Source organism: Cervus elaphus, chromosome 18 (genome assembly GCF_910594005.1).
Source record: "Cervus elaphus chromosome 18, mCerEla1.1, whole genome shotgun sequence".
Taxonomy (NCBI): domain Eukaryota; kingdom Metazoa; phylum Chordata; class Mammalia; order Artiodactyla; family Cervidae; genus Cervus; species Cervus elaphus.
In genome coordinates this window covers 42,242,691-42,257,712 of record NC_057832.1, presented here as the reverse complement: position 1 = coordinate 42,257,712, position 15,022 = coordinate 42,242,691, and the positions used below count along the sequence as shown (strand labels likewise).

Sequence of the window (15,022 nt, the reverse complement as noted above, 5' to 3'; positions counted from 1 at the left end):
TGAGAAATCCTAGCTAGATATTATTGCAGTTTAATAATCTGATGATCAATCAACAGTAAAGTAATCCCCCAAAGAAACTTAACTCAAATAACTCTCCTCCTGGACTTCTCTGCAACCCTTTCCCCCTCCCAGCCTATCCATAAATGAAACTAGAAAGCCCTGTAGTAGTATGGAATTTATATGATTCTTAAAGTATACAGAATTTGAAACATGAAAATCTAGATGTGTGACAGAGGTTTCAAGAACATGTATTTATGACATAACTGAAATTTTATCACCTTATTGTTTTTATTCACTTGACATATTTGATGAATATATGATAAATAAAATATTGGAGGAATGATTTTTTACTCTTGCTTTCAGAGATTTGAGTCTTGTGTTTTCTTTTTTTTTTTTTCCAGAAAGTGAAGGACATTCCCCAAGTCACCTTGCAGTGTTATGTCGAGGACGAGTTTTTGTCTTTGATGTAGTGCATGAAGGATACCTGATGACTGCACCAGAGATTCAGAGGTTTTCAAACTACTTTCTTAAGTCTCATTAGGTCTTAAACTTTTACTTGAGTTAAAAAAAAAAAGTTCAATATTAGCTTTTAAAAAGTGATAGTAAGCTGAGAAATAAGAATTTTATATATGCTAATTTTTAAAAGCCTATTTTTATTTTATTTTTAATTTAAATTATCTTTTCATTTTATTCATTGTATATGAATAAACTCTCCTTGGAGAAAAGATAAACATTACAAACATTACTCATCCCCTTCGCTGCCCCAAAATTAATCACTGTTGCTAGTGTGGTGTGTCCTTCCAGACCTAATGCAGTGAATTTACATGCACATACAGATTTTTTTACAAAGAACATATATATATATATTTTACATATGCTGCTGCTGCTAAGTCACGTCAGTCGTGTCCGACTCTGTGCGACCCCATAGACAGCAGCCCAACAGGCTCCGCCGTCCCTGGTATTCTCCAGGCAAGAACACTGGAGTGGGTTGCCATTTCCTTCTCCAATGCAAGAAAGTGAATTCGCTCAGTTGTGTCCGACTCTTAGTGACCCATGGACTGTAGCTTACCAGGCTCCTCCATCTATGGGATTCTCCAGGCAAGAGTACTGGAGTGGGTTGCCATTGCCTTCTCTGATATTTTACATATAGTATGTGGTAAAAGTGAAAATTGCTCAGTCATGTCCGACTCTTTGTGACCCCGTGTACTGTAGCCTTCCAGGCTCCTCTGTTCAAGGAATTTTCCAGGCAAGAATACTGAGTTGGTAGCCATACCCTTCTCCAGGTGATCTTCCCAACCCAGGGACTGAACCCAGGTCTCCCACATTGCAGGTGGATTCTTTACCATCTGGGCCACCAGGGAAGCACATAGTATGTATTTTATATATATATATATATAGTATGTACATGTAATAATGTATAAGGAAATGGCACCCCACTCCAGCATTCTTGCCTGGGAAATCCCATAGACAGAGGAACCTGGTGGGCTACAGTCCACGGGATCACAGAGGGGTGGACACGACTGAGCGACTAAACAGCAAGCAGACTGTTATTTTGGATGTTTATATTTTTAAAGTTGGCATTATGGAAAATTTCCAAAGGTAGAGGGAATTATATAATGAAGCTCCCCCATGTAGTCACCCCTAGATTCAACAGCTATTATATTAACTCCTAGCTTCAACAATTATAAATTCATTGTCTTATTCAACTATACCTCCGTGTGCCCCTCCTGTCACTCCACCACAGATTAGTTTAAAGAAAATCTCAGACATAATATCCTTTCACTTAAATAGTAAGCTTCTCTAAGATAAAAAGACTCTTAAACATAAAAAAAAAAAACCGTTATCACACCTAATGACTTTCTTCTCCTAAAATATTAACAAGAATTCTTTAATATATTAATATACAATCAGTTGTTCAAGTTTTCTGGTTTGTCTTCTAAAATTGTATGTATGTGTATATATTTTAAATTATTTTTATTGAGTATTACAACCTGTACACAAGCACACACAGAAGTCCACAACTACATACTCATGCATCTACCACCCAGGTCAAGATACAGAACATTTCCATTATACCCCTTGTACCAGAAATCCCCCTTCTCAAGTGTAATCACTTAGCTTGCTTGCAAATTTTATTAATACAAAAAGTGCTGCTGTGAACATTCTTGTACGAGTCTTTGATGTATACATGCGTGCATTTCTGTCTCATTACACTCAGGAGAGGACTTGGGGAATCATAGTTTATGTGTATGTTCAGCTTCAGTGGTCATGCCAGTTTTCCAAAGTATTTGTGCTGATAAACACTTCCCACTCGTATAGGAGTGTTGGAGGAGTTCGTTATACATTCTCAACATGAGGCTTTCGTGGATTTCAAAGCGTCTCTTTGATCATCAGAAATTCTTCATCTGAATGTAGTCCAATATATCAGTATTTTACCGTATGGATTATACATTTTGTGTACTGTTGAAATTTTTTTCTAATTTTTTAAAATTGGAGTATAATTGCTTTATAATGTTGTGTTTGTTCCTGCCGTACAGTTGCACGAATCTACTCTATTTGTACAAATATCCGCTCCCTCTTGGACCTCCCTCCCTACTCCCACCCTAGTGGGATCATCATCCCTAAGCTGAGCTCTCGGGGGCATGCAGCAGCTCCCCACCAGCTGTTTTACACATGGAGTGAATCTGTGTCACTATTACTCTCTCAATTCGTCCCGCCTTCTCCTTACCCTCTCTATGTGAGTAAGACCGTCCTCTGTGTCTTTGTCCCTGTTCCTGCCCTGAAGATAAGTTCAACAATACCATTTCTCTAGATTCCATATATATACGTTAATAAGCAGTGTTGGTTTTTCTCTTTCTTACTTCACTCTGTATGACAGATCCTAGGTGCATCCACATGACTACAAAGGACCCAATTTCATTCCATTTTATAACTGAGTAATATTTACTGTGTATGTGTGTGTGTGTGTGTGTATATACATATATATATACACATCACATCTTCCTAGTCCATTCATCTGTTGATGGACGTTTAAATTCCTTCCATGTTCTAGCTGTTGTAAATAGTGCTGCAATGAACACTGGGTACATGCATCTTTTTAAATTATGGTTTTCTCAGGGTATATGCCCAGTAGTGGGATTGCTGGGTCATATGGTAGCTTTATTCTTAGTTTCTTAAGGAACCTCCGTACTGTTTCCCGTAATGGTTATATCAGTTTGCATTCTTAGCAACAGTGCAAGAGGATTCCCCTTTCTCCACACCCTCTTCAGCATTTACTGTTTGTAGATTTTTTGATGGTGGCCATTCTGATTGGTGACGTGATACCTCATTGTAGTAGTTCTGATATGCATTTCTCTCATAATTAGGGATGTTGAGCATGTTTTCATGTATTTGTTGGCCATCTGTATGTCTTCTTTGGAGAAATGTCTGTTCAGGTCTTCTGCCCATTTTTTGATTGGGTTTTTTTTTTTTTGGAATATTGAGCTGCATGAACTGATTATTTTTAGGGGTTTATTTTTAGGGGTTAATCCCTTGTCAGTTGCTTTATTTGCAAATTTTCTCTCATTCTGAGGGTTATCTTTTCATCTTGTTTATGATTTCCTTTGCTGTGCAAAATCTTTTAAGTTTAATTAGGTTCCGTTTGCTTATTTTTGTTTTTATTTTCATTACTCTAGGATGTGGGTCATAAAGGATCTTGATGCAATTTATGTCATCTAGTGTTCTGCCTAGATTTTCCTCTATGAGTTGTGTCATGTCTGGACTTCCATAAAAATTTTTTTTCCTAACACATTGTTAGAAAGATATTTTCTTACATTGTGCTCTAAACTTTCATTCTTTTATCTTTCACATTTACGTTAAAAGTCTGCCTAGAATTGATTTTTGTATGTGACATGAGGAAAGGGGTAGTTTTATGTATTTAAAAATAGTCTTTTAAAAATGATTAATTAGTCAATTTATGTTTGGCCGCACTGGGTCTTTGTTGCTGTGCTTGGGCTTTCTCTAGTTGCCACGAGTGGAGGCTCCTCTTAACTGCGGAGTGTGGGCTTCTCATTGTGGTGACTTCTCCTACTGCAGAACACAAGCCCGAGGGTGCACAGGCTTCAGTAGTTGTGGTGCATGGGCTTAGTTGCTCCGCAGCATGTGGAATCTTCCCAAACAAGGGATCCAACCGTGTTCCTTTCATTGGGAGGCAGATTCTTAACCACTGGACCACCAGGGAAGTCCAGGAAATAGTTTATTTTAGGTATTTTTCTGCAGTTCATTTCTTTTAGTGAATAATAAGACAGTGAATAATAAGACAATAATATATTCATACTGGAATAGACATATCTACCTTACTCTTTTTAACTGTCATATAGAATTCCACCAAATGGTCATACTATATAGTTTGACATTTCTCCCTTAGTACCCATTGAGGTAGTTTGCATTTGTTACTATAAAAAACAACCAACATTTTCAAGCATGCCTCTTTGTGTATTTGTGAGAAAATATCTATGTATTGACATTAGAAATGAAATTTCTGGAAAAAAAAAGAAAAAAAAATGAAATTTCTGGATCATAGGATACATACCTTTAAATTTTTAAACAAAGTCAGATTGTCGTTCATAGCAGAATTATGTTTCCTGCTAGTGTTTTAGGAGGATACCTACTGCTCTACATGATTGCTGACATAGTATAATTAAGCTTAAAACATGATGAACTGACCCATGAAAAATGGTTTTCGTTGTTGCCTGAATTGACACATCCCTCATAACTAGTGAAATTGAATATATTTATATATATTTATAGGTCATTTGTATTTTCAACAAGTTGCTTTTGCCTATTTTTCTATTTGCTATTTTTTAATTCTTATTGATTTGTAGCAATTATATGTCTGGGCACTCATCCATTAGTAGTTATATGGGTTGCAAACATTTCATTCCAGTTAAATTTTTTTCGTAATTGGACAGGCATTGTTGACTTTGATATAGACATAAAGATCCATTTTTTAGGTTTTTTGCTTTTGTTTCTTGGATGATCTTTCTGTCCCAGCTGTATTTTAAAATTTGTTCCAAATTTGACTTAAAATAATTGAAGTAAAGTGAAGTCGTTCAGTCGTGTCTGACTCTTTGCGACCCTGTGAACCCCGTAGCCCACCAGGCTCCTTCGTCCATGGGATTCTCCAGGCAAGAATACTGGAATGGGTTGCCATTTCCTTCTCCAGGGGATCTTCCCGACCCAGGGATTGAACCCAGGTCTCCCGCATTGCAGGCAGACGCTTAAACCTCTGAGCCACCAGGGAAGCCCAATAAAATAATTAGGTCAGGCTTATTACTTGGATCACTGAAAGCCACTCTCTCAGAAACTGCATACATGTGATTTGTGGTCTGAATTCAGCCTGTAGCCTGTTTTGCTTCGATAACAGAGAATTTGAATTGCTATTTAAAAATCAGGAGAATTCACATAAACATTGACTTCTGTTTTTATTCATATAAAAGCTTGGATTTCTGTTCTTTGAAATAAAATCCTGTTTGTTCAGATTGTTAACTCTGATTCAGCCTCACAGCTGGTTTTCTTGCTTCCCTACATTCTCTACAGTCATCAGTCCTGTGACTTTAAAAATTCATATTTGATTGAATCTCACCTTTGCTTACAATTCTTGAGTAGTTCCTTGAGGTCTAGCTAACAGTCTCATTTTTTAAACTGTGGTCTCGATCTGACCTTCGCCTGTCCCTTCAACCTTGTCCTGTTCGTCCTCCCTCTGCATCCTATTCTACCCAATTTCTCTGCTTGCCGTTCTGAAATGTTAGATTATCTGTTATCTTTGCGTGTGCTCATGCTTTCTATTGGACTGCCTTCCCCTGCCTTGTCCACCTTTTAAGTAAGAATTGCTCCTCGTGCTTTGCTTCTGTTCACGTGTCACCACAGGCTTACTACTTTCTATTTTATGTTTTATTTCATAATTTCCCATTCCCTTTCCTCTCTTCATGGCCCAAGGACTTAGCCTCTTATTTATCTCTATTATATTGATTATTAAATTGTATTGAAGTCATTTATTTCTATATTTTCATATTCAGATGGAGCTCTAAGAGATTACTTAAAGATTTTTTTTTTTTAATTCCCTCTGCTTAATACAAAGCAGAAAGGTGTGGGTGTGGATGTGTGAGTGAACTGAGTGATTAGGCCAGCCCTATGCATTAGGAAATTTTATTTAGAAAACATAAGATATGTATTAGTAGTATAAGATAAATTGGTCAGATTCTGAATCTTATGAGTTGGAGCCTCAAAAGAGATGTGTTAAAATTTGCAATAATCCAGGAAAAAAGTTAGAGGTTGGGACTTTAGGATATGGAACACTATTCATAAATAGTAAGATTCTACTGTATGGTATAGGGAACTATATTCAATATCTTATAATGAACTATAATGGACAAGAATCTGAAAAAGAATATATATGTGTAAAACCGAGTAACTTTGTTGTATATCAGAAAGTAATACAATGTTGTAAAGCAACTATACTTCAATTTATATATATTTTTAAAAGAGATAAATGCAGAAGAAGTTTTAGAGATAAGATTAATTTGAATTGGTAACTGGATTTAGAAGGAAAGGAAGCTATTACTGAGTAAGTAGATAGTGTTATAACAGAAGAGGAAGTAGCATTTCAATTTTCAGTTTTTTCTTGTTTTTAATACTAGCTTTGAGGCAATTCACATACTACACAGTTCACCCATTTAAAGTGTATATTTCAGCATTTCTTAGAATATTCAGAATTGTGCTGTCATCTTCACAATCAACTTTAGAACATTTTTGTCACCCCCCAAAGTAACCCTGAACTCATAAGCAGTAATTCCCCATTTGCTCCCCAACTCTTACCCATCCATTAGCAGACATTTCTCATATTTCCCAAACACTCCCATCCTACCAGCCTGAGGTAGCTTTTCTATCTGTTTCACTTGACTTTTTGTCTCTATGGTTTTCCTTCTCTGGACATTTCATATAAATGAACTCTTAAATGGCCTCTTCTGTCTAGGTTCTTTCATTTAGTATACCTTACATTTTCAGCATCCATCCATGTTGTAGTGTCAGCAGTCCCCAATCTTTTTGGCACCAGAGACTGGGTTTCCTGGAAGACAGTTTTTCTGTGGACATGGGCTGGTTTCATGATTCAAGCGCATTACATTTATTGTGCATTTTCTTTCTAAATATATCACATTGTAATATGTAATGAAATAATTATGCAGTTGTCACTTGTCACTCACTGATAGGGTTTGTATACAAGTCCATAAGCAACTGGTTTATCATGGTCTATGTGATGGGAATACCCGACCTCTTGAGAAACCTGTATGTAGATCAGGAAGCAACAGTTAGAACTAGACATGGAGCAACAGACTGGTACCAAATAGGAAAAGGAGTACATCAAGGCCGTATATTGTCACCCTGCTTATTTAACTTTTATGCAGAGTACATCATGAGAAATGCTGGGCTGGTTGAAGCACAAGCTGGAATCAAGATTGCCGGGAGAAACATCAGTAATTTCAGATACGCAGATGACACCACCCTTATGGCAGAAAGTGAAGAAGAACTAAAGGGCCTCTTGATCAAAGTGAAAGAGGAGAGTGAAAAAGTTGGCTTAAAGCTCAACATTCAGAAAACTAAGATCATGGCATCCAGTCCCATCACTTCATGGCAAACAGATGGGGAAACAGTGGAAACAGTGGCTGACTTTATTTTTCTGGGCTCCAAAAATCACTGCAGGTGGTGACTGCAGCCATGAAATTAAAAGATACTTACTCCTTGGAAGGAAAGTTATGACCAACCTGGAGAGCATATTAAAAGCAAAGACATCACTTTGTCAACCAAGGTCTGTCTAGTCAAGGCTATGGTTTTTCCAGTGGTCATGTATGGTTGTGAGAGTTGGACTATGAAGAAAGCTGAGCCCTGAAGAATTGATGCTTTTGAACTGTGGTGTTGGAGAAGACTCTTGAGAGACCCTTGAACTGCAAGGAGATCCAAGCAGTCCATCCTAAAGGAGATCAGTCCTGGGTGTTCATTGAGAGGACTGATGTTGAAGCTGAAACTCCAATACTTTGGCCACCTGATGTGAAGAGCTGACTCATGGGAAAAGACCCTGATGCTCAGAAAGATTGAGGGCAGGAGGAGAAGGGGACGACAGAGGATGAGATGGTGGGATCGCATCACCGACTTGACAGACATGGGTTTGGGTGAACTCCGGGAGTTGGTGATGGACAGGGAGGCCTGGTGTGCTGCAATTCATGGGGTCACAAAGAGTCGGACACGACTAGCGGCTGAACTGAACTGAACTATGCAGTCAGACCTCTTCGCTAGTGATAATCTATCTGCAGCCGCTCCCCAGAGCTAGCTAGCCTCACCACCTCACCTCTACCTTAGATCCTCAGGCATTATATTCTCATAAGGAACTCATAATCTAGATCCCTCGCATGCGCAGTTCACAGCTCCTATGAGAATTGAATGCCCCGCTGATGTGACGGGAGGCAGAACTCAGGTGGTAGTGGGAGCGATGGGAAGTGGCTGTAAATGCAGATGGAACTTTTGCTCACTCACCCACTGCTCACCTCCTGCTGTGTAGCCTGGTTCCTAAGAGGGATTGGAGACTCCTGGTAGCATTTATTAGTACTTCCCTTTTTTTGACTGAATAATAATGCAGTTAATGGCTAGACCACATTTTATTTAATTATTTATCAGTTAATAGATGTTTGGGTTGTTTTGACTGTTTGACTGCTGTGAATAATGCCGCTGTGGACATCTGTGTATAGGTTTTTGTGTGGACACTTCTCATGGGTATATTCCTTGGAGTGGAATTGCTGGATCATACTTCTATGCTTAACCATTTGAGGAACTGCCAAACTGTTTTCCAGTATGAGTGCACCATTTTACATTCACATCAGCAGTACGTGAGGGTTCCAGTGTATTTTCATTCTCACCAGCACTTGTTATTGTTAGCCTTTTTGATGGTAGCCATCCTAGAGAGTATGAAGTAGGATCTCATTGTGGTTTATAGTTGTGTCTCCATAATGACGAGATTGAACATATTTTCATGTGCCTATGACTATAAACTCTGGGAGGTAGTGAAGGACAGGGGAGCCTGGTGTGCTGCAGTCCATGGGGTCACAAAGAGTCGGATATGACTTAGCGACTGAACAAAAACTTGGAGAAATGTCTGTTCAAATCCTTTACCAACTCTTAATTGGGTTATTTGTCTTTTTTATTATTGAGTTGTAAAACTTCTTTATGTATCCTAGATGTAAGTCCCTTATTGGATACATAAATTACATATATTTTTGTCCGATTCTAGTGTTTACTTCGCTTTCTTCATGGTTGCTTGTGAAGGGCCAACATTTTAATTTTGATAGAGTTCAGTTTATCTACTCCTCAGTTATTTGTACTTTTAGTGTCATATCTTAGAAACCATCCCGTAATCCATAGTCATGAAGAGATAACTATGTTTTCTTCTAAGATCTGTTTTGTCTTAATTTGTCGGAAGAGGTCAGGGAGATAATTTTTAAATGTATATTTAATTTGGAACGTTGGCAGAAATTGAGGTGGATATATCTGACAAGCATTTGGAAATTTGGTATTAGAAATTTAGAGAGAAAATAGGGTTAAAGTTAGAGATTTGGTTGCCTCTTAGGTAAAGGTGATAATTGAAGGTATTCAAGTAATGGGTGAAATTACCAAAGAAGAAACTTGTAGAAGAGTTTGGGGGAGGCCAGTGAGGGGAAATTTGGGAAGACACACATTTGATGGTGGATAGAGAACAACAGTCGGTGAAAAAGATCAAGTAGTCAGTGAGTTAGAAAGACCACAATGTAACAGTGCTACAGAAGCCAAGGCAGAGAGAATTTCAAGATTGACTCCTGGGCAGCAAATGACTTTATAAAGAGAAAAATGAGACTGAGATAAAGCTGCGAGATCTCACGGGACGCCATTGCTATTATTCAGAAACACATTTTCAAGATAATCACTGGAAGACAAAACCTGATTACATTAAAAGAATGAGTGGAAAGTAATGAAGGCAGAAAGATTTTGAGGAAATATCAAGGATAAAATATTTTAAAATATGTATGATTCTGAAATGTAAATATTGTTAATACAAATTTTTGTGCTTTTAAATATCAAAAATTGCATGTGTACTGAAAACAAGTCCATAGATAGTCAAATTGAAGGAGAAGAGGGGTAATTACAGTTACCAAATCTGTACCTCTTTTTACAATATGAATAGAGAAGTTATTTTTAAACCACCTTTGAGGTATGATTGACATATGAAGCTGTGCATATTTTTCTCTGTACAACTGGATGAGTTTGGAGATAAGTTTACACTGATTAAACTATTGCCATAATGGATACCATAAACATATTCATCACCTCCAAAGGTGTCCTTCCCTCTTTATTTTTAAAAAAAATTTTGGTGGTAAGAACACTTATCTTAAGATCTACCCTCTTAGCAAATTTTTAAGAGTGCAGTACAGTATTATTAACTACAGCACTATGGTGTACAATAGATCTCTAGGACTTACTTATCTTGTATAACTGAAACTTTGTGTCACTTGACAGTTATGCGATTAGTCGCTCAGTCGTGTCCAACTCTTTGTGATCCCATGGACTGTAGCCCACCAGACTCCTCTGTCCCTGGGGATTCTCCAGGCAAGAATAGTGGATAGCCATGTAATACATGGTTGCCATGCCCTTCTCTCAGGGATCTTCCCAATCCAGGGATTGAACCCAGGTCTCCTGCATGGCGGACGAATTCTTTACTGATTAAGCCACCAGGGAAGCCCAAGAATACTGGAGTGGGTAGCCTATCCTTCCTCCAGGAGATCTTCCTGACCCAGGAATCGAACCACAGTCTCCTGCATTGCAGGTGGTTTCTAATGCCTCCTCATTTTCTCCTTAGCCCAGCCCCTGGCACCCACCATTCTTTTCTGCTTCTAAGAGTTTTATCTATTTTAGATTCCACATATAAGTGATACCATGTAGTATTTCTTTTGTGTTTAGCTTATTTCATTTAGGATAGTGTCCATCAGGTTCATTCACATTGTTGCAAACAGTGGAATTTCTTTCTTAAAGCAGAATAAAATTCCATTTGTATGTTTATACCACATCTTGTTTATTCATTCTTCCATCATTAAATATTTAAGTTGCTTTTGCCTCTTGGCTATTGTGAATAATACTGCAAGGAACATGGGAATGCGGTGTCTCTTCGAGACCCTAGTTTCAGTTCCTTTGGATCTGTACACAGAACTGGGATTGCTGGATCATATAGTATCTCTAATTTCTTGAGGAACCTCCATAGTTTTCTACAGTGGCTGCACCAGTTGACGGTTCCACCCGAACTGCAGAAGGGTTCTGTTTTTCTTCACATCATCATCAGTGCTTGTTACTGCTTGTCTTTTTGGTAATAGTCATTCTGACAGGTGTGAGAGGGTATCTCATTGTACTTTTCATTTACACTTCCCAGATAATTAGTGATGTTGAGCACTTTTTCATGTACCTCTTGGTCATTTTTATATCTTCTTTGGAGAAATGTCTGTTCAATTCCTTTGCCCATTTTAAAATCAGGTTGTTTGGGGTTTTTTGCAATTAAATTGTGAGGGTTCCTTGACCTCTCATCAGGTATATGGTTTGCAGATATTTTCTCATATTCTGTAGTTTGCTTTTTCACTTCACTGTTTCCTTTACAGTGCTAAAGCTTTTGGTTTGATGTAATCTCATTTGTCTATTTTTACCTTTGTTGCCTGTGCTTTTGGTATCATATCTAAGAAATGATTGCAAAAGGTTAATGTCTGGAAGCTTTTGTCCCATATTTTCTTCCATGAGTTTTACTGTTTCAGGTCTAATATTTAAGCCTTAAATCTATTTTGAGTTGATTTCTGTGTAAGGTGTAAGGTATAAGATAGGGGTCCAGTTTCATTCTTTTTATGTGGTGATATTCCCAACACTGTTTACTTAAGGGACTATCCATTTCCCATGTATTCTTGGTCTCCTTGGCACCTCAGTTGACTGTAAGTGGATTTATTTATAGGCTCTCTGTTCAGTTCCATTGACCCGTATGAGTGTCATTTGTGCCATATTGTTTTGATTACCATAGCTTTGTTTGGGTTGGCCAAGATGTTACAGAAGAACCCTAATGAACTTTTTGGTGAACCCAGTATGCTTTTGGAAAACTCAGCAGTGGCCACAGGACTAGAAAAAGTCAGTTTTCATTCCAATCCCAAAGAAAGGCAATGCCAAAACACTCTCCGACATAAATCACAGCAAGATCCTCTGTGACCCACCTCCCAGAATATTGGAAATAAAAGCAAAACTAAACAAATGGGACCTAATGAAACTTAAAAGCTTTTGCACTACAAAGGAAACTATAAGTAAGGTGAAAAGACAGCCCTCAGATTGGGAGAAAATAATAGCAAATGAAGCAACAGACAAAGGATTAATCTCAAAAATATACAAGCAACTCCTGCAGCTCAATTCCAGAAAAATAAATAACCCAATCAAAAAATGGGCCAAAGAACTAAACAGACATTTCTCCAAAGAAGACATACAGATGGCTAACAAACACATGAAAAGATGCTCAACATCACTCATTATCAGAGAAATGCAAATCAATACCACAATGAGGTACCATTACACGCCAGTCAGGATGGCTGCTATCCAAAAGTCTACAAGCAATAAATGCTGGAGAGGGTGTGGAGAAAAGGGAACCCTCTTACACTGTTGGTGGGAATGCAAACTAGTACAGCCGCTATGGAAAACAGTGTGGAGATTTCTTAAAAAACTGGAAATAGACCTGCCATATGACCCAGCAATCCCACTTCTGGGCATACACACTGAGGAAACCAGATCTGAAAGAGACACGTGCACCCCAGTGTTCATCGCAGCACTGTTTATAATAGCCAGGACATGGAAGCAACCTAGATGCCCATCAGCAGATGAATGGACAAGGAAGCTGTGGTACACATACACCATGGAATATTACTCAGCTGTTAAAAAGAATTCATTTGAACCAGTCCTAATGAGATGGATGAAACTGGAGCCCCTTATACAGAGTGAAGTAAGCCAGAAAGATAAAGAACATTACAGCACACTAACGCATATATATGGAATTTAGAAAGATGGTAACGATAACCCTATATGCAAAACAGAAAAAGAGACACAGAAATACAGAACAGACTTTTGAACTCTGTGGGAGAAGATGAGGGTGGGATGTTGTGAAAGAACAGCATGTATATTATCTAGGGTGAAACAGATCACCAGCCCAGGTGGGATGCATGAGACAAGTGCTCGGGCCTGGTGCACTGGGAAGACCCAGAGGAATCGGGTGGAGAGGGAGGTGGGAGGGGGGATCGGGATGGGGAATACGTGTAACTCTATGGCTGATTCATATCAATGTATGACAAAACCCACTGCAATGTTGTGAAGTAATTAGCCTCCAACTAATAAAAATAAATAAATAAATTAAAAAAAAAAAAAGAAAAGCTAAAAACAAAAAAAAAAAAAGAAAGGCAATGCCAAAGAATGCTCAAACTACCACCCAATTGCACTTATCTCACACACCAGCAAAGTAATGCTCAAAATCCTCCAAGCCAGGCTTCAACAGTAGTTCAAGCTGGATTTAGAAAAGGCAGAGGAACCAGAGATCAAATTGCGAACATCCCTTGGATTATCAAAACAAGAGAGTTCCAGAAAAACATTTATTTCTGCTTTATTGACTATGCCAAAGCCTTTGTGTGGATCACCACAAACTGTGGAAAATTCTGAAAGAGATGGGAATACCAGACCACCTGACCTGCCTCCTGAGAAATCTGTATGCAGGGCAAGAAGCAACAGTTAGAACTGGGCATGGAACATAGACTGGTTCCAAGTAGGAAAAGGAGTATGTCAAGGCTGTATATTGTCACCTTGCTTATTTAATTTGTATGTAGAGTACATCATGAGAAACACTGGGTTGGAAGAAGCACAAGCTGGAATTAAGATTGCCAGGAGAAATATCGATAACAGATATGCAGATGACACCACCCTTCTGGCAGAAAGTGAAGAGAAACCAAAGAGCCTCTTGATGAAAGTGAAAAAGTTGGCTTAAAACTCAACATTCAGAAAACTAAGATCATGGCATCTGGTCCCATCACTTCATGGCAAATAGATGGGGGAACATTGACAGACTTTATTTTCTTGGGCTCCAAAATCACTGCAGGTGGTGACTGCAGCCATGAAATTAAAAGATGCTTATTCCTTGGAAGGAAAGTTATGACCAACCTAGATAGCATATTAAAAAGCAGAGACATTACTTTGCCACCAAAGGTCAGTCTAGTCAAGGCTATGGTTTTTCCAGTGGTCATGTATGGATGTGAGAGTTGGACTGTGAAGAAAGCTGAGCACTGAAAAATTGATGCTTTTGAACTGTGGTGTTGGAGAAGACTCTTGAGAGTCCCTTGAACTGCAAGGAGATCCAACCAGTCCATCCTAAAGGAAATCAGTCCTGAATATTTATTGGAAGGACTGATGCTGAAGCTGAAACTCCAGTACTTTGGCTACCTGATGCAAAGAATGAACTCATTTGAAAAGACCCTGATGCTGGGAAAGATTGAGGGTGGGAAGAGAAGGGGACAACAAAGGATGAGATGGTTGGATGGCATCACCAACTCAATGGATGTGAGTTTGAGTAAATTCTGGGAGTTGGTGATGGATAGGAAGGCCTGGCGTGCTGCAGTCCATGGGATTGCAAGGAGTTGGACACAACTGAGCAACTGAACTGAACTGAATAGTCTTTATAATGATTTTAAGTAACAATGGCACATATGACAATATTTAAAACTACCTGGTATTTCTATTTTGGGGATTAAAACCCAAGCATTAATTGGGTATAGGATAAGTCCTCTGTTAATATATTCACATAGTTTTTAGTTAGATAAAATATATATGATATTTGTGAGATTATGTGCCAGAATATTTTTAAATTTCTCCGTTATGCAGACTATTTACTTGGATCTTGGAAGTGTGTGTACCT

At 38.3% G+C, this 15,022-nt stretch overlaps 1 protein-coding gene across 2 annotated transcripts in view; it reads left to right on the top strand.

Annotated features, from left to right (window-relative positions):
• Nucleotides 1-15,022, top strand: part of CROT (carnitine O-octanoyltransferase) — a 49,548-nt gene that overhangs the window by 11,561 nt on the left and 22,965 nt on the right. For both annotated transcript variants that reach the window (XM_043872659.1, XM_043872660.1), the window contains exon 7: nucleotides 402-510. In XM_043872659.1, the coding sequence (XP_043728594.1) occupies nucleotides 402-510 (109 nt within the window). The remainder of the gene's footprint in view (nucleotides 1-401; nucleotides 511-15,022) is intronic.